The following is a 23,401-nucleotide window of genomic DNA, read 5'->3' on the forward strand; positions in this document are numbered from 1 at the left end:
AAATTTCAGAAATTTATAAAACAGTTACAATGATGTTCACATTAATAAATAATAGCACTATAATAAATGATAACACTATAATGATATTTCTTCGAATGTGCGACACATTGTATCCAGCTCAAATTTCCCGTTGTCCCGCATCAATTCATTCACTGAGTAATAACACTTCATTGTCAGTATAATGCAATATAATTTTGTCACTTTTATGACTTTACTTGAGTACAAAAAAATTAAAGTGGTAGACTACTCTCATGCATATTTTTGTGTGTATCAGAGCGACATAAAATTTTGTTGATACTAGCAACATATGTAATGGGCATTCAAATACTGATATACACGTATTCTGTAATTAAGTTTCATCAGTACAAGTATGCTTTGTAATTCGCAGGGTTTCAAATCCAAGTTTAAAAGCTGTGGTACATTGTCTGTGGATCACTTTTTCAAGTATATTGGGCATGTCATGATGTTATGTGTTAAGAACAAACAAATAAGAACATAATTCACATTTACAGGCATGTGCATACTTAGGTGTAGTTTGCAGTGTATGCGAGCGGTTCGAAGAGCACCAGCATGAATTTACCTTACTCCACTGGCCAACAAACACCCCAGAATGGTGGGCCTTATAGTAGGAATCGGGTCGGCAGAAGCGTCCGATCCCACGCGTCGGCTTTGACCCGTGATGTAAGGGTGTTGTCGTGTGTGACGTCATAACGGCGCGGAGTTTGGTTTGTGAGTGTGGTGTGTTTGTAGATGTGGTTTGTTGTGCTCTCTGGTGGTATGTTCAGGGTTTTCGTTTGTGTGGTGTAATGGGCTCAGTTTGCTTTTGCTCATTATCCAGAATTGTTCGAGTGTCGGCTGTGTTTTGTAGTGGAATTCGTTTCAGTGAGTTAACAATTTTGTGTGAAGGTTAATTTAGTGTTGTTCGCTGTACATTGTGTGGTAATTTTAGTAAAATTAATCGGTTGTTGTTTTTGTTCAGGAATGGATATGACGGATAAAATTAACAGTGCGCAGGTCAAGGGAAGTGCTCGATCCCAATGTGTGGCTGTGTGTGTTGATATTGGTATCGGGAGATGTTTTTGAGCTATATAGGCCAAGGGAAGTGTTTGACCCTAATTTATGGGATCGGCAGCTGCTGTTGAGCTATATAGGTCAAGGGAAGTGTCAGATTCCAGATGATATTGTGTTTAGTGGTATTTGGGGAGATTGTGATGTCGCTTTTTTTCGTTGTTTTGTGTGGTTTTGTTGGGGGCGGGTGTCTAAATTTGTTTATATTTAGTTTGCTCGCACCCAAAAACACCCCATTTCCCGCGTTTGTCCCGTTAGTGTCATTAGGCTTTTTGTGGAAAGTGCGTGTGTTTGTTTCTCGATGTATTTTTGTCCTCATAATGTGTACGTACCGACTTTATATGCACCATATTGGAATCATGGTTTATGATCGTTTCAGCCATATTTGTGACGTCATGGGTCAAAGCAGACGGGCGGGATCGGACGCTTCCGTATTTCCGTAGGAATCATCCCCCCTCCCACTTGCCTGGAGTTATTTAGAGAAACCATGGAAATCTAAGTCAGGTCTGCCAGATGGGGCTAGTCTCTCCATCCTCTCAAATACAAGGCCAGTCTGTTCAAAAGTGTGCAAACTCATTTGGTTATGATCCCAAGTGGAAAATACTGTTATTTAATAATCTGTTCATTTCCCATTGCACATAATGTTCAGATGTTACTTTTGGAAATTTGTGGTAAGTTACCATGAGACCAAACTGCTGAGGTTATTGGACCCTAGGCTTACACACTACTTAATGTAACTTAAACTAACTTACGTTATGGACAACACACACACCCATGCCCCCTCTGACGGGGGTAGCCGCGCAAACCATGGCAAGGCCTGTGCAGCTACCCCACCCGGCTCAAATATGCATAGTTTATCATTGTGTATACTATCAGCTAACATCAGGATCACTGGGAACATCAGGACCATGAGTTTGGTTTCCATTTTGGGTATTTAGACTTCCAGTTTGCTTGCCTGAAAAAAATCAAGACACAATCCCTCCATAAGATGTGAGACATTGAGTGCAGAAAGAGAGTAACTTAAGGTGTGATTCAAGTAAACATGACATAAATTACTGAGAATAAGTTAAGTTACAGGAAAAATGGAATATTTATACATTGACCATCATACACTAGGAAATGAATTAGAGCTAACTCATAAGAAATTAAAAGTTTCAAAACATAAATACAAATGGCAGTAGAAATTTACAAAAACAATCATTTATTAATTTTCATACGCTCGTAAAGAGAGAAGAATGGCTTATCCACTGGGTATTTTATTAATTTAGATATAAGTGAAGCTGGGACATTAATGACGAATTTTAATGTCTAGTGGAAGAGAATTGAAAGCTTTTGTGGCAGAATAGTGAACACCTTTTTGTGCAAGACGTAGTTGTTTTAGATCCCTGTGTAAATCGTCTTTAGACCTTTTATTGTGGTCATGCTATGTACTATTAGATGTAAAAAGAGAATGGTGTTTAGAGGCAAAAATTGTCTAAGAAAATAGAAATATGGTGGTTAATTTTTGGAGCTTACAAAAAAGGTTTCTGCAAGAATATTTTGGATGCATGCCACTCATGACTCAAACTCCCCTCTTTTTTTCTATAAAGTGTTTTTTTGTTGTTAAAGATTAATTACCCCAAAAAGTTGTACCTTATGACACGATAGAGTGAAAAAAGCCAAAATAAGCAGCTCTGATAACATTCACATCGCCAACAGGGGTAATTACACGTAGGGCACCACGCCCAGGTCATTTTAACTTGGCATAAGTTAGCATGCCCAGGAATTTAGAAGATTCACAGTGCAGTATATTTTGGTTATCACAATTCACTATATAGGATGTATTGCTTGACAGGTACTTTTTACTGGCTTTTTAAATAAACATATTTTACTAATATCTTTACTCTTCTTGCACAAATTATTTTGTAATTTTATTCTTTAGTAGAAAATGCTGTTTTATGGTAACTTCCTGTCTATATCTTGTTGCATCACGAACAGAGCTCACCATGCAATAATTATCAAGGCAATTTTTGGTGTGCGTAACAGATCGGTAAATGTATTTACTTGGTGGGGTTAAAATATCCAATATTTTGGAGATATTTTTATGATGAGCTCGGTTACCAATTTTTTTATTATTCTTGTGGCTCTTTTATGTAGTCTGTGTACATATTTTGTGCAGTTGTTTCCCAAGAGAAGAATTCTTTAACAGAGAACTGAGAGCACATATAAATAATATTTACTGATAACTAAAAAGCACTGACTGTCACATGTTGATGGCAGGACATAACGTGCTATTCTGTTTGAAAGTATCATTGCATGGTCACATCGTTTCAACTGAGAATCAATCATCTTTCTAAAAATTTGGGTTTGTTACCCTTCCATCTACATTTAATGTAACAGTATAATTTTCCCTTGTCAAACTGAAATAAATGGCATTTGTTTTCTTTATGTTCAGTGTAACTTTATTTTTGATTAGATGAAATATGTGACTGGATTGATGACTTTTTGATAGGGGGGGAGGCAGCTTGTTATCTGGGATGTCAAGTCATTGACAGATGTAGAAGTAACTTTGAGTGTACCCCAGGGAAGTATGTTAGGACCCTTGCTGTTCGTGTTGTGTATTAATGACTTTGCGGACAATATTAATAGTAATATTAGACCTTTCACAGATTATGCAGCTATCTGATATGAAATACTATGTGACAGAAACTGCATAAATGTTCAGTCAGATGTTGATAAGATTTCAATGTGGTGCAAACATTGACAACTTGCTTTAAATGTTCAGAAATGTAAAGTTGTGCACTTTAAAAAAAAAAAAAAAAAAAAAAAAACATAGTGTGCTATGAATCTAATGTCATTGAGTCACAGTTAGAATTGGCCAACTCATACAAATTCCTGGGTGTAACACTTTGTAGGGATATGGAATGGAATGATCACATAGGCACCGTTGTGGGTAAAGCAAGTGGTAGATTTCAATGTCACAGTGTCAGCCAGTAGCAACATAAAACACTTACTGCTCACCCTTATTTTTCTATGGACCTTGATTTTTATTAACTTGAAGAAAGACATAAATTAATCAGTTTTCAGTTAAAATCAGTTTGGTGGTTGAGTAATATGACTGCACTTATATAAAATCATATTTTCTGAGAAATTAAACACTAAGAGAGCATCCTAACATATTGAATATGGCATTGGAGCCATCATTTTCTGACCACATGTATATAAAATTTGAGGTTGAAATGAGTGTTAAACAGATCATGGCCTATAGAAATCCTAGGAAAACAAACTAGGGCTCTTACAGGAAAGGCCTCAGCACTCACTCACCTGAAGTCAGAACTTTGCTAAGGAATCCAGTAGACCTTGAGGAAATGTCAGACACAGTGGATCGGAAGAGATTCTCTCTGGTTTCGAGCACTAACAGAATTGGTAAAGGCTGCCAGTCTTGCTTGTGAGATGAAAGCTGAGCTGACCATTTGCAGCATTGTCGACAGGACTGTTTGCGGACCTGTGGTAGAGAGTTGAGTGGAGAATATCAATCAGAGGCTCAGACATGTCTGCAACTGTGTAGCCTGCAGATTCCTCGACTAGCGCCATAGGGTGTTTGGGTTTTGGGTTCCACTGAATAGGTCAGGAGTCCAGTACATGCAGGAGGCAGCTACATGGGTAGCAGACGCTCTGAGGTATGGACTGGGCAGTTTGTTAAGTTCGAGGGTCTTGGGAAAACACACAAAGGGCCTCAGTCACAAAAGATGCAGGCCAAACACAGGAAGAACATAGATACAGAAACCATTGGTATAACAGTTGTAAATTATTGTAGCTGTGTTGGGAAAGTACCAGAGCTCCAAGTGCTAATAGAAAACACTGATGCTCAGATCATTATAGACACTGAAAGCTGGCTAAAACTGGAAATAGGTTCAGCCGAAATTTTTGCACAGAACCTAATGGTGTACTGAAAGGATAGGTTAAACACAGTTGGCGGAGGCGTGTTTGTTGCTGTTAGAAATAGTTTATCTTTTTGTGTAATTGAAGTAGTTAGTTCCTGTGAGTTAGTATGGACAGAGGTCATTGTTGGCAACCAGAATAAAATAACAATTGGATCCTTTTGTTGGCCTCCCAATTCATATGATACAATTGCTGAAAGGTTCAAAGAAAACTTGAGTTTAATATCAAACATGTACCCGACTCATACATTTATAGTTGTTGGAGACTCTAATTTACCCTCGATATGTTGGTGAAAATTCATGTTTAATTCTGAAGGTACGCATAAAATAATTCGAAATTATATTAAATGCATTCACTGAAAATTTTTCGAGCAGTTCGTTCATGAGCCCATGCGAATAGTAAATTATTGTGAAAACACTCTTGACCTCTTAGCAATAAATAATTCTGAGTTGTTAATGAGTATCAAAACGGATACAGGGATTAGTGAACACAGGGTTGTTGTAGCGAGATTGAGTATTTTAATTCCCAAATCTTCCAAAAATAAACGAAAAATATACTTATTCAAAAAAGCAGATAAAAATTCACTTGACGCATTCCTGAGAGACAATGTCCACCCCTTCCAAATTAACAATGTAAGTGCAGATCAGATGTGGCTTGAATAAAAAGAAATAGTATCTCCAGCAATTGAGATATTTATACCAAATAAATTGACAAACAATGGAGCTGATCCTCCTTGGTACATAAAATGGGTCAGAATGGGTCAGAACACTGTTGCAGAAACAACGAAAAAAACATGACAAATTTAAACAGACGCAAAATCTCCAAGATTGGCTATCTTTTACAGAAGCTCAAAATTCAGCACGGACTTCAATGCGAGATGCTTATAATAGTTTCCACAACAAAACTTTGTCTTGAAACCTGGTTGTATGTGAAGTATGCTAATGGCAAGACATAATCAATGCCTTATCTGCATGATAGCAGTGGAGATACTATCAAAGACATTGCTGCCAAAGCAGGGGTACTAAACACAGCCTTCCAAAATGCCTTCATGAAAGAAGACAAAGTAAATATTCCATAATTCAAATCAATAACAGCTGCCAACATGAGTAACGTAGATATCCTCGGAGTAGCGAAGCATCTTAAATCACTTAGTAAAAGCAAGTTTTCTGATGCAGACTGTATGCCAATTAGGTTCCTTTCGGAGTATGCTGATGCAATAGATCCATACTTAACAATCATATACAACGTTTCGCTCGACGAAAGATCAGTACCCAAAGACTGGAAAGTTGCACAGGTCACACCAATATTCAAGAAAGGTAGTAGGAGTAATTCATTAAATTACAGGCCCATATGATTAACGTTGATATGCAGCAGGATTTTGGAACATATATTGTGTTCAAACATTATGAATTAACTTGAAGAAAACAGTCTATTGTCACACAGTCAACATGGGTTTAGAAAACATTGTTCTTGTGAAATACAACTAGCTCTTTACTCCCATGAAGTGTTGTGTGCTATGGACAAGGGATTTCAAATTGATTCCTTATTTCTGGATTTCCGAAAGTGTATCACACAAGCAGCTTGCAGTGAAATTGCGTGCCAATGGAATATTGTCTCAGTTATGTGACTGGATTTGTGATTTCTTGTCAGAGAGGTCACTGTTCGTAGTAACTGAGGGGAAACTTGTCAAGTAAAACAGAAGTAATTTCTGGCGTTCCCCAGAGTAGTGTTATAGGCCCTTTGTTGTTCTTTATCTATATAAATGATTTGGGAGACAATCTGAGCAACCATTTTAGGTTGTTTGCAGATGACGCTGTCATTTATCGACTAGTAAAGTCATCGGAAGATCCAATGAAATTGCAAAAAGATTTAGAAAAGATATATGTATGGTGTGTAAATTGGCAATAGCCTCTAAATAATGAAAAGTCTGTGGTCATCCACGAGTGCTATAAGGAATCCATTAAAATCTAAAGGCCATAAATTCAACTAAATACCCAGGAACAACTTAAATTGGAAGGAACACACAGAAAATGTTGTGGGGAAGGCTAACCAAAGACTGTGATTTATTGGCAGGACACTTAGGAAATGTAATAGATCTACTAAGGAGACTGCCTAGATTATGCTTGTCCATCCTTTTTTAGAATAATGCTGTGCAATGTGTTATCCTTACCAGATGGGATTGATGGGAGTACATTGAAAAAAATTTAAAGGAGGACAGCATGTTTTGTATTATCTTGAAATAGGGGAGTGTGTCACTGAAATGGTATAGAATTTGGGATGGACATCATTAAATCAAAGTCCTTTTTCATTGCGAAGAAATCTTTTTACGAAATTCCAATACCCAACTTTCTCCTCCGAATGTGAAAATATTTAGTTGACACTGACCTATATAGTGAAAAATGATCACCATGATAAAATCAGGGAAATCAGAGCTGGAACAAAAAGATTTAGGTGTTCATTCTTTCCGCGCGCTGTACAAGATTGGAATAATAGAGAACTGTAAAGGTGGTTCGATGAACCCTCTGCCAGGCACTTAAATGTGATATGCAGAGTACCAATGTAGATGTCTGCCATTATGATGTTATATTTAGAAAAATGCCCAATCACCAAGAAGTTGAGCAAACAGGAATGTCTCTTGGTGGAACAATAACCTGGAATTCTAAAGGAAACAGGTAAGAATACTGTTCTACGTTGCAAGAAGGAAAGGACAATGTGCAAAATATAAGGAGGCCCTTGCCAAATGCGAACTTGCAATTAAGCAAGCGAAACTGCCATCCTGGAAGGTATTCTGTGAGGAAGTGGAAGGTACATCTACTCGTGCCAGACTTTACAAAATCCTCACCAGATTGTGAGTATACAAGGACAGAGTATGAGACACTGGATGTGCTCCTCTAGACACACTTCCCTCAGTGCACTCTAGCAGACAACATAGATAGAGATTCAGTCCCTGAGATGCACTGGTTTAAGATAATCAAAGAGAGAAGTGGGACACTGGTAGAGAATGTGTCATTTAAAAAAAAAAAAAAAAAAAATCTAGTGGACAGTGGGGACGTGTCAACTGTTCAAGTCACCAGGCACAGACAGAATCTTTTCAGCTCTACTGCAACAAGCAGGAGAGAGTTTAATCAAACTCCTATGTAGGCTGTTTAGGGTTAGCCTAGCAGCAGGACTCATTCCTGATGCTCGGAGGACAGTGAGAGTTGTTTTCATTCCAAATCTGGGGAAAGTTGATTATGCCAATGCCAAGGGTATTAGACTGATCAGTCTGTCCTCCTTTCTTCTTAAGAATGAGCACATTAGGGAAAAGAGGTTAACTTAGGTTCCTGTGTATGTAAACCAACACGCATATCAACCAGGCAAATCATGTAAACGGCATTTCACTTGTTGGGAGGATGGAAAAAGCTCTACATTTTCAGGAAATTTCTCTGTCTCTCTTCCTGGATATCAAGTCGGCTTTTAGCAATACAACATTCTAATCCATGGTTAGAGCTGCAGAGGAGCATGGCATTTAGAGTACCGTATATGGGTGGATTACAATCATGTTGAGTAGGAGAAAAGTAGAAGCCACCACAATGAATGAAAAATATAATGAACACCACTAGAGGATGTCCACAAGGAGGGGTTTAGGCTGCACTGCTGAGGAATCCTAGTGGTGAATCAACTCCCTGAAGAGCTAAACACGAGAGGCTACTTTTGCTAAGGATACGAAGATGGTTTAATCGTAATAATATGTAGCAAATTTACTAGTACTGTGAGAACAATGGCTAAATGGACATTGAACATTGTGAAAAACTGGTGTCTTAACTAGGATCTAAGGGTCAGCTGCAAGAAAACAGTTGCATTACCATTCATAAGGAAACATGTCCAGGACATGTACTGGAATCTTGAGCTTCTCAGTGAACCTCTACCTGTAGAGGCGGTAGTGAAGTATCTTGGGGTAACCCAGGATGTGAAACTGTCGTGGACCTCTCGCGTAAGGAATACAGGGTGCTAAAAAAAAAGTGTCAGATACTTTCAGAGGTGGCAGTACTCATTGAAACAAGAAAAATAAGTCCAGAAAACATGGGTCTGGAAAGGCATATTTTCTGAGAAGTCCAATGTACATGGATCTGGAAATACATTTTTTTCTGCGATAAACATGTGTTATTGTGAGAGATTATGCTGATACTTGGTGCACATCTGTTAATATAATAAGTAAACCAGTTGTACATCATTTGTCGTACTTTGTTTTGTGTTCTACAGAACTCGGATGTACATTATAAAATTTATAACTTAAACAGCAGTGAATCATAACTTGAGAAGTTTATTGTGGCTGGCTGATTGCCATGTAAATTATAAACCTTATGTTTGCACTATAGTAACGGTTCTAAATATGTCAACTCTCAACAAGATACTGTTAAGATTTACCTGTTTCCATCCCTGAGCACCTTTCTTTTCTCTCTCACAAATGGTGTTGGTCCTTTTGATCTTTGCTATATATGGTAAGCATAGATATTTGTCTTCAAGTACAGTGTGTTAACTGTAAGACGGCAGAGTTGTGAGGGGAGTGTGGGGGGGGGGGAGGAAGCAAGCATTGGCTGGCAAGGGTAGAGGAGCCGTTGGGTGGGGGCGGGGGGGGGGGGGAGGCGGTAAGGCCGGTATTACACTATCAAATTTCTTTGTCCAATATCTTTGTCAAAGATATTTGATAGTGTAATAGGGATCTTTGACAAATGTCGTCCAATATTTGATCAAATCTAGGCCGAGGCCGTATATTTGATCAAAGAAATCGCTTGTCTTCTGTTCACTGCAATGCGATATGTTACCACGCGGAGCGCTAGCATCGCTGCAGCGTTCTGTCGTCTGTAGTGTTTTTATAACCATTGCCGGTAAATACAATTGGTGTGTGCCAACAACTACAGAATTAATAGAGATGTCTGAAGCTGATGAGGCGTTTACAACGTGAGGCTCCCTGAATACAAAAATAGATTAAGAAGATTGGAGACCTAACCTGACCTAACCTAACCTAACATAACCCTCTCCTGTAGCAAGGAATCGGAGTGTTATAGTGAGCCTGTCTTCTGAAGATGTACCAGTTCTTAAGTGAAAATTGTGCGTTGTGATATGAGGATACACTTCATTGAGCACATACAGGAATGTATGCTCATCCATTCTTAAGTAATTGATGTACGACTTGACGTCTTCCACTGTAAGCTCACGTAACAAGTTTTGTTGAATGCTTTTATCGTGTCGTCGTAAAACCCACGGCTTCACCCAGATTAGATTAGTTTTTCGTTCCATAGATCCGTGCTGAGGAGATCCTCGTGGATGTGGAACACGTCGTTTTTTTTTTAAGCTGAAATAAAAATACTAATAGTATGAATAAATACATCATTTGTTTCTATTAAAAATTTCGCCAATGGAGTAGAAGGAGTTGGCCAGTAGTAAGTCTTTCAGGCTCCTTTTAAACTGATCTTTATTTCTAACTAATTTTTTTATGTTTCCTGGCAAATTATTGAAGATGAGTGTTCTTGAGTAGTGGACCCCTTTTTGAACTAAAGTAAGTGCTTTTAAGTCCTTGTGCAGATCATTTTTGTTCCTGGTATTGTATGTATGAACTGAGTTGTTTGTTGGAAAAAGAGATATATTATTTACGACAAATTTTATTAAGAAGTAAATATACTGAGAGGCAGTAGTTAGTATACCCAGTTCTTTGAAGAGGTTTCTGCAGGAGGTCCGTGAATTTACTCCACAAATAATACGTATTACACGCTTTTGGACCTTGAAAACTTTTGTTTGACTTCAAGATTTACCCCAAAATATTATCCCATATGACATTATGGAATGAAAGTATGCAAGCATTTTCATTTTTATGTTGCCTATGTCTGCTAACACTCGAACTGCAAATACAGATTTGTTAAGGCGTTTCTGCAGTTCTGTGGTGTGCTCCTCCCAACTGAATTTATTATCAAGTTGTAATCCCAGGACTTTTAAGACTGTCAACCTCGTATGTATGGTTCCATTTTTTCCCCCCACTTCTTTTCCGCATGTGCACACAATGCAATTGGAGTACGTAGAACTGCTGCGGTTAATAACAAGTTGTTGTCAGCCATCTTGAACTTTGACGAAAAATTTGATGACAGTGTAATACCCCTTGTAGCGCTACGTCAAAGATCTTTGTCAAATATATTGGACGGAATATTGGATCACATCTTTGATCAAATCTTTGACAAAGAAATTTGATAGTGTAATACCGGCCTAAGGCACGCCTACCAGTTGCAGTGCTGGCACTACAAATTGCGCGTCATGCTTACACGAAAGCAGACGAAAGGCTTGGAAGTAAAACTCGCTTTAAATGTTGTTCGTAAACGAAACTGAAATCGTCATGTACATTAAAATATATATATATATATATATTAAAAAAATGAATGTATGTCTGTTTGTCTACTATGCACTCACAAACCATTCATCCGATTGCAATGAAACTTTTGTTAGTTGTTCTCAGAAGGCCCGAAAAGAGTAATGGACAATGTTTCAATGACACGCTGGTTGAAATCATCAATCATTACTTCGATTTCTCCACTTCTTTTCCTAAGTTAAAAGAGAGAGAAAGATTTATAAGAAAATGCCTTCTGCACTGCATGTATTTTTTTGAATTTGGAAATGTACTGTAATATGAATGTGTTTCGAAATAATACAGTAACCAGTGGTGTTTCCATACAAAGCAATACGGTACCAAGGAAAACTGAAATATAAGGTAATTCGGACGAAATAGGGGGCTCCTTCAAAGTGATCACGAACAAAATATCTGAAGTGGAAACTCGCCTTTTCTTGCCAGGCATTTGTGGTGATACGCCAGGATGATTCCTGGAAAACTGTTTGAATCTTCCAATGCTTCGCATGCTTTGTCCTGTGTATGTAGCAGCTCTCACTGAAGATTTGTGAATGGGGTGAAGCAATTTTTTCTGCTCCCTTTCCCTTTCGCAGCATTCAATCACACGCAATATAATTTTGCGAGCATCGCTGCATAATACTGGTTTCCTTCTAACCGTAGGCCTACCGGTAGGGGTTGTTGGCGACTCCCCAGATGGGCCAGCAACTGCCTCTTCACTCATTTTGATAATGTTTGGCACAAGTGCACAATAAAAACACGCAGAACAGTACAGCGCAAAACAATAAAGAAGCAGACGACAATGGCTACCTTGTACTGCACAGCTATGTACTGTTGGCAGCAGTCGAAACTGCGTGCCTACTGAAGCCTCCCGACGTTTACTGACTTCTACCGATTCAGGACTAGGGAGAGGTCTGCCATCTAAAAGTTTACACACTGTATTATTATATTGTAGGATTGGCCACTTATTGTATTTTAATGTCATCCATTTGTCCCGTTTTTCTTACAGTGCCAGAAAAAATTTTAAGAATCCAGATTCAAGCTCAATCTTGTCTGTGTAGTAGTTAAAAGTGAAACAACCTCAGCCTTATAAATAATGATGCTATTGAAGAATAAATATGTGATTTTGAAATCTTGTGTTTTTAATCAACTTTCATCTAGCCACAGTTTATAGATTGTCTTTCAATGTAGTAAAGCCCTCTTTCCTGGCTTTCTTGTTCGTTTTCAAAATATTTTTTTTTTTTGTGATATTAATATTTGAATAACCTAAAAACAAAGATGATGTGACTTACCAAACAAAAGCGCTGGCACGTCGATAGACACACAAACAAACACAAACATACACACAAAATTCAAGCTTTCGCAACAAACTGTTGCCTCATCAGGAAAGAGGGAAAGACGAAAGGATGTGGGTTTTAAGGGAGAGGGTAAGGAGTCATTCCAATCCCGGGAGCGGAAAGACTTATCTTAGGGGGAAAAAGGACGGGTATACACTCGCGCGCGCGCGCGCACACACACACACACACACACACACACACACACACACACACACACACACACACATACAGACACCTGCTTGTGTCTGTATATGTGTGGATGGATATGTGTGTGTGTGTGTGTGTGTGTGTGTGTGTGTGTGTGTGTGTGTGTGTGTGTGTGTGTGTGCGCGCGTGCGCGTGCGCGTGCGAGTGCGAGTGTATACCCGTCCTTTTTCCCCCTAAGGTAAGTCTTTCCGCTCCCGGGATTGGAATGACTCCTTACGCTCTCCCTTAAAACCCACATCCTTTCGTCTTTCCCTCTCCTTCCCTCTTTCCTGATGAGGCAACAGTTTGTTGCGAAAGCTTGAATTTTGTGTGTATGTTTGTGTTTGTTTGTTTGTGTGTCTATCGACGTGCCAGCGCTTTTGTTTGGTAAGTCACATCATCTTTGTTTTTAGATATATTTTTTCCCACGTGGAATGTTTCCTTCTATTATATTCATATTTGAATAACCTGGTACATGCTGAGTTTTTAAAAAGTTTTGTTCATTTTTTTCTGTTTGAAAGTTATTGTTGGTATCTATAATTTAATTTGTGATGTTATTAAATTATTTGAATCTTTACTAAAAGTGCATGGTATACCATTATGTAAAATAAAGGAAAAGCAAGACCACACAGATGCCCATTCACACTGTACCACTGGTGTGCATTTGGGTTAAAGTGTGTGTGAATATGTGTATACTGTCTGCCAAAAGAAAAGCCAGAACTCAAAAGATAGTTGTTAGTACTGTATTCTGTTATGTATGTGTATGCACCGTACATCAATATGCTAAAGGTGAGTGGTTGCCTTTCCTTTATTTTATCTATTGTTCCATTCAGGAATTTCCGTATTGTTGACCTACCATTTATTATTTTATAATACTGTATTTTCTGTGCCACATAGGAAATTATGTCGCAATTGCAAGTGCAAAAAGGAAGAACATGATGTGAAGGATGATGAAGGATATGAACAATTTGAAATACTACTTGGACCTGCTAGTAAGAAGAGGAAACGTGGTGCTTGTAAGTTTACTTTGATTTCATGTGGTTAGACATCTGGGAACCATTCAGTAATCACTTCCTGTTAATGAGATTATGTTTTCACTTTCATTATCATTTTCTTCGCAATGTTTTAAGAGTATTAAGAGTTTGAAATGAAATCAGTCATGGATGTTAAGTTTTAGGGCTTATATGTTGACTCCTTAACATCTGTAATTGTTTGCTAAGTAAGTTCCAAAGAATAACTTTTTATTATTAATGAAAACATTCATTAGTGAATGAAATTACATTTGGACATACTTCTAGCCTTATGTAGCGTGAACGTTTTGATTCCAAACCTTGCCCTTCTCAGTGGTTCCAAAGGTACATGACCAAGTCTGCCATCGTACAATATCAAACTCTCATTGTTATATCTCTATCTGGGGTGCACGAACTTTTGAATGTCGTGTTGAGACGTTACAGTAAACACCAACTGGGAGGTTACAGGTGCTGGAATGGGTACTCTCTAGGAGTCTAACACTAAACTGTTAGTGCTGAAGACATGTAAGTAAGGTTTATTTGTAAGCTGCTCGAATAAATTCTAGATTTTAAGTTCTTATTGTTAAGCGGTTAACCAGAGAATCTGTGAGAGTGGTTTGTGCCATATGGTGCTAAATTAGAAACACTCCAGTTCAACATTACCACTTTTGGAGTTAATTAATTTTAAGAAAATGAGTTGCTGCATGCCAGGTGAGGTCACATAGAATCCGAAAATGATTGTTCATGTGGATACCCCACACTTAAGTATATTTTGATTCTTGGACGTCTGACAGTTCGAGGGTCAATTGAAAAGTTAGTAAACGTTAAATAAAATATCTTTTAATCATGCTAAAATGTAATTTATTTTTCAGATATGTTTCTTGAGGCAATGCAAGTTGTCAACTGTAATTTCAGCTTCTCCCAATTTCCCAAAAATGTGGTTTCTCAAGATCTGCAAAATGGAAATTAGCTTTGATCATCATCTTTTTAATTCATACAAGAATTCTTCTCAGATTTTTCCTAGTTTGTACAAAAAATCTGGTATCCTGTCCCAATGAGTTTGAAAGCCCGCCAGAACACGTGGACCTAAATGATAGATGCTAGGTGATGCTCCTGATATTTGCGGACACTGCTGTCATTGCATCAACACTAGGTGTGGGCCATGCCCCATGCGCCAACCTGTTGGTACATGTGGCCATGCTGTAAAGCTGGCCACAGCAGGATCCAGACCTCAGTCGTGTTCCAACTGCACTTACGTATTGTTCCTTGTATGCAGTGTTGCTTGGCTCCACATACGAGGTCTGTCTAAAAAGTATCCAACCTTTGATTTTCCTGTGCAAAATATAGACAATAGTGTGGCCCCACTGTACGCAGTAAAGGAAGAGACCTTCATCCGCATGCGTGAATTTTGTCCCCGCCTTCCAGCATGTCTGTCGCTGCCTGTTGGTTGTTGAGTGAGGTGCTACACAATGTGTTCATCAGATTACTGATTCTCTCAAGATGACTGAAAGTATTGAGCAGAGATACTGCATCAAATTTTGTCAAAATATTGGTGATTCTCAAAGTGAAACAATTTGTAAGATTCAGCAGGTGTTTGGAGAAGATGAGATGGGTGTAACACAAATTAAGGAATGGTTCAGTCGATTCAAAAATGGCCGCACATCAGCAGAGAGTGACTAGCGTTTTGGGCCCCAAATTGCTCGGAGTGCAGCTGTTATTGAGAGGATGCAAATGGTGATGGCAGATTGTCATTTGACTGTGCAGGAGATTGCCCAAGAGGTTGGAGTGAGTAAAGATTCTGCACATGCAATTTTGCATGATGATTTGAATATGCACCGAGTGGCTGCAAAATTTGTGCCCAAGTAATTGTCGCTGGAACAAAAAGTGAATGTTGCACAGGACCTTGTGTACACCACCAACACTGATCCTGTATTTCTGAACACCGTGATAAGTGGAGATGAGTCATGGGTGTACGGGTACAACCCAGAAACATAAAGATAGTCCTCGCAATGGCAGAATCCCGAGTCTCCAAGGCTGAAGAGAGTGCGGCAGGTGCGAAGCAAAACCGAGGTGATGCTGACTGTCTTCTTTGATATCCGTGGAATTCTGCATCACAAATATGCACCAGGACGACAAACAGTGACAAAGGAGTACTATCAAGATGTTCTCCGGTGACTCTGTGACGCAGTTCGGTGCAAAAGACCAGACATGTGAATGGTGAAAAACTGTTAACTGCATTACGACAACATCCCCACACATTCATTCCACTTGATCCAAAATTTCTTGGCTGAACATGGAATACAGCCATTTGCCAACCTTCCTACTCTCCAGACATGGCTCCTTGCGACTTCTGGTTGTTTCCAAAATTGAAGACGCCACTGAAAGGATCCCGTTTTGAGAGTAGAGAAGAGAGAATGCAGAACGTGATGACGGAGCTGAACACCATTCCAAAAGAAGACTTCCAGAGGTGTTTCCGGCAGTGGAAATATTGGGGGGCTAAGTATGTGCAAGCACAATGCAGGTATTGGAAATATTTTTTCTGGCCAAAGGTCGGATATGTTTTAGATAGGCCTCATGTAGTTATGACTTGGTGGTTCTCATTTTGGTTTATACGCCTCTCTCTCTCTCTCTCTCTCTCTCTCTCTCTCTCTCTCTCTCTCTCTCTGTGTGTGTGTGTGTGTGTGTGTGTGTGTGTGTGTGTGTGTGTGTGTTAGTTTAACTTAGGTTAATTAGTGTGGAAGCCTAGGGACCGATGACCTCAGCAGTTTGGTCCCATACGAACTTACCACCATACTGTCGTGTTGTCTCGTTGCTTGCCCACAGTTGATGTCATTAGTGATTTTCAGCGACTCTTCATTTGATGCCCTTGGCCACTCGGGCAGCATCTCCCTGTTGTGTCATATTCCAGTTGCTATAGAGAATAGTATCAGTGAGGTAGCTGTTTTTAGTGCAGCTAATCATTTCTATGCATGACAGTTGCAGATTCGTGAAATGAATTATCTTTTTTCTTACCGAAAGTGCTCTTGTTTTTATGAGTTACTTGTTCAGTTTATCCAGTAAAGGGGCTTAGCCATTATTTTCTCTTTCCGCTGATCACCCAATAGCACTCTTCATTATTTGCATCTGTGACTGCTATTTTGGGATAACCTTCAGGGAGATCATCTTCAAGGTAATATGTCTACACCTGGATTGAGTCACACATTTCTTACCTATTGAAAACAAAGGACTAGACTCCTTATAAAACTTAAGCAGCTTTGGATGCATTTCAGTTGGTGATGCAAAACAAACAATCTTACTATGAAAGAGTATTCCAGTTTATCAGTTTTAATTAAACACAACATGAACACCCTAAAATGACACATGAACGAAACCTTATTGACACATGACTGAAATGATTGCCTGACAGTCAACTTTGCACCTAGCTAATGACCTTCCTTTTTATCCTTGTGGTGAGCAATGTCGGCAACAAAATGGATGTCTTGGAGATTAGTGAGACCAATAACTGTAACTGCAAAATGTTGTATGTATATTGTGTCTTACATTACCTGTCTGAAGTTAGTGTATGATCATTAATGTACATCGATGAAAACAATTAACATATCCAATGAGACATCTCACGCAGTTAATAAACATAGAGATTTCATTGTGTTACCATGGCAGATAGTCTTTCAGGAATAGTAAAGTAGTAAAATCGTAAGACACTTCAGTGATGAAGACCACATGCAATAGTATTTGAAATGTTCATCTATAAGACAATGTATAGTCACATATGCAGAAAAAGTTTATCAGAGATAACATCCTGCAAACCCACGCGTGCACAGTACAGTTTTTTGACTGATTCAGTGTGTCCTGCCAAAAATTCCTCTTTTTTGCCAAATCTCTCCATTTCAGAGTAGCACTTAACCATCCTACATCCTAAAGTATTTGTTATTCCCGTCTCTGGTATTCCCTACACTTTTTACCCCTGTGCAACTCCTCCTAGTGCCATGGGAGTAAGTCCTTGCTGTTTTAACACGTGCCATATTATCCAGTCCCTTATTCTTATCAGTGTTTTCCACATATTCCATTCTCTACCAATTCTGCAGACAACCTCATTTTGTGTCTCAGCAGTCTACCTAATTTTTAACATTCTTCTGTAGCACCACAACTCAAATGCTTTGGTTATTCTCGTTTGTGGTGTTCCCATATTTCATGATTCACTACAACACAATAGTGTGCTCTGACATACATTCTTAGAAATGTTTTCCTCAGATTGAGGCTCATGTTCGTAACTAGCAGATTTCTCTTTGCCAAGAATGCCTATTTTGCCTATGCTAATCTGCTTTTCATGTCTCCCTCGCTTCATCCACCATGTGTTGTTTTATTCCGAAGTACCAGGATTCCTGAACTCATTTACATCACAGTCCTGATATTTTATGTTAAGTCTCTTGTTGTTCTCATTTCTGCTACCGCTCATTGCTTGCAGCTTTCTTCTGTGTACTCTGAATCCATACTCTCTACTCATTAGACTGTTCATTCTATTCAACAGGCCGCGTAACTATTCTTAACTTTCGCTGAGGATAGCAGTGTCATCAGTGAATGTTACCATTAATATCCTTTCACCCTAAATTTCAATCCCACTCTTGAACCTTTCTTTTATTTCCATTATTGCTGCTTTGATGTATACACTATGTGATCAAAAGTATCCAGACAACTGGCTAAAATGACTTAAAAGTTCGTGGTGCCCGCCATCGGTAATGCAGGAATTCAATATGGTGTAGGCCCACCCTTAGCCTTGATGACAGCTTCCACTCTCGCTGGTTTCTTGGGGGATGGCAGCCCATTCTTCGTGGAGTGCTCCACTGAGGAGAGATATCGATGTCGGTGAGGCCTGGCACAAAATTGTCATTCCAAAACATCTTAAAGGTGTTCTATAGGATTCATGTCAGGACTCTGTGCAAGCCAGTGCATCATCGGGATGTTATTGTCGTGTAACCACTCCGCCACAAGCCGTGCATTAGGAACAGGTGATCGATTGTGTTGAAAGGTGCAATCACCATCCCTGAATTGCTTTTCCGCAGTTGGAAGCAAGAAGGTGCTTAAAACATCAATGTGGGCCTGTGCTGTGATAGTGCCATGCAAAACAACAAGGCGTGCAAGCCCCCTCCATGGAAAACACGACCACACCGTAACACCACCACCTCCAAATTTTACTGTTGGCACTACAAACGCTTACCGTGATTTGTCACACCACATAACATTTTTCCACTGTTCAATCATCCAATGTTCACGCTCCTTACACCAAGCGAGGCATTGTTTGGCATTTACTGGTGTGATGTGTGTCTTATGAGCAGCCGCTCGAGCATGAAATCCAAGTTTTCTCACCTCCCGCCTAACTGTCATAGTACTTGCAGTGGATCCTGATGCAGTTTGGAATTCCTGTGCGATGGTCTGGATAGATGTCTGCCTATTACACATTACGACCCTCTTCAACTGTCAGCAGTCTGTCAGTCAAGAGATGAGGTCGGCCTGTACGCTTTTGTGCTGTACGTGTCCCTTCACATTTCCACTTCACTATCACATTAGAAACAGTGGACCTAGGGACGTTTAGGAGTGTGGAAATCTCGCTTGCAGACATATGACACAAGCGACACCCAATCGCCTGATCATGTTCGAAGTCCGTCAACTACACGGAATGTCCCATTGTGCTCTCTCATGACGTCTAATGATTACTGAGGTTGCTGATATGAAGTACCTGGCAGTAGGTGGCAGCACAATGCACCTAGGATCAAAAATGTATGGTTTTGGGGGTGTCCGGATACTTTTGATCACATAGTGTATGTTGAACAGTTGGGACAGGAGTTGATATTGATATCTTACACCCATTTTGATATGAGAGCTTCATCTTTTTTCTGTCCTTATTGTTCTCTCTTGGTTCTTGCATACATTATATATTATCCATAATTCTTTACGGTTTACTCCTTCTTTTCTCAGAATTTCGAACATCTTACTCTATTTTATATTGTCAAACACCTCTTTTTCGAGATTGACAAATCTTATGAATGTGTCTTGATTTTTCTTAAGTATTGCTCCTGTACCAATTGCAATGTCAGAATTACCTTTCTGGTGCCCTTGCTTCTCTGAAATCCAAACTGATCATCATTGAACAAATCCTTTATTAAACTTCCTGGCAGATTAAAACTGTGTGCCCGACCGAGGCTCGAACTCAGGACCTTTGCCTTTCACGGGCAAGTGCTCTACCATCTGAGCTACCGAAGCACGACTCACGCCTGGTACTCACAGCTTCACTTCTGCCAGTATCTCGTCTCCTACCTTCCAAACTTTACAGAAGCTCTCCTGCGAACCTTGCAGAACTAGCACTCCTGAAAGAAAGGATACTGCAGAGACATGGCTTAGCCACAGCCTGGGGGATGTTTCCAGAATGAAATTTTCACTCTGCAGCGGAGTGTGCGCTGATATGAAACTTCCTGGCAGATTAAAACTGTGTGCCTGACCGAGACTCGAACTCGGGACCTTTGCCTTTCGTGGGCTGTGAGTATCGGGCGTGAGTCATGCTTCGGTAGCTCAGATGGTAGAGCACTTGCCCACGAATGGCCGAGGTCCCCCAGTTCGAGTCTCGGTCGGGCACACAGTTTTAATCTGCCAGGAAGTTTCATATCAGCACACACTCCGCTGCAGAGTGAAAATTTCATTCTGGAAATCCTTTATTTTCTTTTCCACTACAATAATATAAGGGTTTATACTGATGTAGGTTCTGTGTAATTCTTATCTGAATGGTTCAAGAGAGACTCACGAGAGGACAATAGTTTTTTGTCAATAGAAAACTTAAACAGGTGAAGTAACACCAGCCATCTTGTCTTAAGTGATTTCATGAACAGACAAGACCGCTTTGTATCTGCATGTATTTGAGTGAGTGAGGTTATTAATTTTTTTCTTAGGGGCATGTATTTAAGGAGCCCCTATTCATTAGTCACAACTAAAAACATTTCTGCAGACAGTTTGAATGATATTCTGCCTCCTTTCGCTGTCTCCAAGTCTCAGTGGAATCAAAGTACATACTGCCACATATCCCAACAGTCCGTAAATAAAAATTAATAATTGTCTTTAGCTGTAGTTTCTTTTCCTTAGTGTTGCCCTGATCTGTTTTGAGTTATTTGATAGTTGCTTAGGTCATAGTTGTGAAACCACAGTTTGGAATGTATTGTGACTTATCAGTTATCATCTTACTAGTGGCTTGTGAGATCAGAAGTTTTTCTGAAGCATGTTCTGAGATATTGCACGATTGTTATTCGTTTTGGAGTGAAAAGATTAATGGTTATAGCTCAAACACCTAAGAAGTGACACACTTACTAGTCATATCTGTTTGTGTGTCTTGGTGAGGAGATGAATTTTTCCACTCACTGAAGAGTGCCAAGTAGTTACATTTAAAGCTGTAAATGGGTTTCCCCCCAGGATGTTCGAGGATTTTGTGATCCTTTAACTGTTTTAATTTAATATTATTTCCTTATGTGACTATGTTCTGTTTCAGACTGATTTCTCCCATTCAAGTTCTGAAACAAAGATAGTCATCACACCTAGAAATTTGATGCCTATAAATTAAGCATAATAAAGAAATAAGGGCATGTTACGTGAATGGTATGTGCTAAGTGCTACAGAACTAGGCATTGTGCACCTCTTTGGAAATGACTTATCCATATCATTGTACTAAATGATCAAATGAATGATGATAAAACTCAAACTGAATGTGCACATTTCAGAAAAAGATAAAAATCTCTTTCCCAGCAAGTGATCAGTTAATGGCAGAAAGGGTGACTTATAATAATTCTTTACCGAGCGAGGTGGCGCAGTGGTTAGCACACTGGACTCGCATTCGGGAGGACGACGGTTCAATCCCGTCTCCGGCCATCCTGATTTAGGTTTTCCGTGATTTCCCTAAATCGTTTCAGGCAAATGCCGGGATGGTTCCTTTGAAAGGGCACGGCCGATTTCCTTCCCAATCCTTCCCTAACCCGAGCTTGCGCTCCGTCTCTAATGACCTCGTTGTCGACGGGACGTTAAACACTAACCACCACCATTATAATAATTGGCACACATGCTGGTAGTGAGTTGGATAGTCTCTTCCTGACAAGGAGCTGTGCAAAGTCTGAAAGAGTGCTTGTTATGGGGAGGGAGGGGGGGGGGGGGGAGGCACAGCTGCAATTCATGTTCCAGCTCAAGGACTCCATCTTCACAAGACAGGTCTTTTTCTGCAATGGTCTGTGACCAGCCACTTTTTGTGCTTCAAATATACAAGTCGTCAGTAGCCTTAAACTGATGAATACATGCTAGGTTTGTCAACAACTCTTTTAGGTACATAATTTATTTTTATTGATCAATTCCAGCTATCTGTCCTGTTCTGGTATAGTTGCCCTTGGTTGACCTTGCACTGTGCAACAGTGAGCCTTTCGTATGTCAGGGAATCATCATGAAAGCTTTATAATGACACATTTAGTGCTTCTGTGATGTTGGTTTGTGTTTGATTTGCTTCAAGATAACAAAGGATTCTCTACTTCAAGATAAGATCTGACTGGAATAACATCGCAAAATTCAACAAGACTGAAGCCTACTCGCAGTGAAAGTGCAAACATGATTGAGGCGTTATGGATCTAGGTCACTGCTCTTAATTGTCTATGAATGACATGCTATTCAAAAGAGGTACTTTCCTTTGCTGTACAGTTTGCTTACTTTTTTATGTGTTACGCAGGTCATATTTGTAATAACTTGTTATGATGTGGAATGGGTCAATAGTTTTACAAGTAAGATGTATTTTATCTGCAAAAATGTAGCTACATTTTGGACATTCAGATAAATAGATTTTTTTTTTTTTTAGGTGGAGCACAATTATTCCTGCATGTGTTGAGCTCTTGGTCATATATAGTAACTTTTCACTTTTTCTCTTTGAGTATTCTTTTTCTTGATTATGCTTACCCTTCAGATATTAGTGTATAATCTTACTTGCTTCTATTTTTAGTGTGATTTTTGCGTGATAGTGTATACAAGTCAGTGAGTGTGAGAAAATGTATTGCTACATGCATTGTATGATCCTTGGAGTGTAACCACCTACGTAATATTATTCAGGTACTCACTTCAGCGTCCATGCAGCCTATAACATTACTTCAATCATATGTTGATAATAGTATGGCCAATCACTATGTATGATGTGCAGTCTTCACCATTAATATGCAAGCTAGAACTTACTTAATGAGCAGATATGCTATTTTATGAAGTAGCATAATTTGTATGTAGTACTGAAATCTTTGCCATTCTGATCCAGATTGCACCACAGAATTGTCATTAAGGCTTTAAGAGAACATCAGTGACATGGATTACAAAGTACATTGTTCATAAGGAAGAGATACCAGCCTCTTAGATTTTTTAGAATGTATGTATGTATTGAACTGGGGACCTATAAACGATGGAGAGTCTTCGTCCTTGCCATAGCCCTCAGTGGTTCACAACCCCACAACAGG

At 39.3% G+C, this 23,401-nt stretch overlaps 1 protein-coding gene across 5 annotated transcripts in view; it reads left to right on the forward strand.

Annotated features, from left to right (window-relative positions):
* The window catches only part of LOC126202951 (testin), a 104,534-nt gene that overhangs the window by 3,261 nt on the left and 77,872 nt on the right, over positions 1-23,401 (forward strand). For all 5 annotated transcript variants that reach the window (XM_049937061.1, XM_049937065.1, XM_049937064.1 and 2 more), the window contains one exon: positions 13,780-13,898. In XM_049937061.1, the coding sequence (XP_049793018.1) occupies positions 13,780-13,898 (119 nt within the window). The remainder of the gene's footprint in view (positions 1-13,779; positions 13,899-23,401) is intronic.

The sequence above is a fragment of the Schistocerca nitens genome, chromosome 9, assembly GCF_023898315.1.
Source record: "Schistocerca nitens isolate TAMUIC-IGC-003100 chromosome 9, iqSchNite1.1, whole genome shotgun sequence".
NCBI lineage: Eukaryota > Metazoa > Arthropoda > Insecta > Orthoptera > Acrididae > Schistocerca > Schistocerca nitens.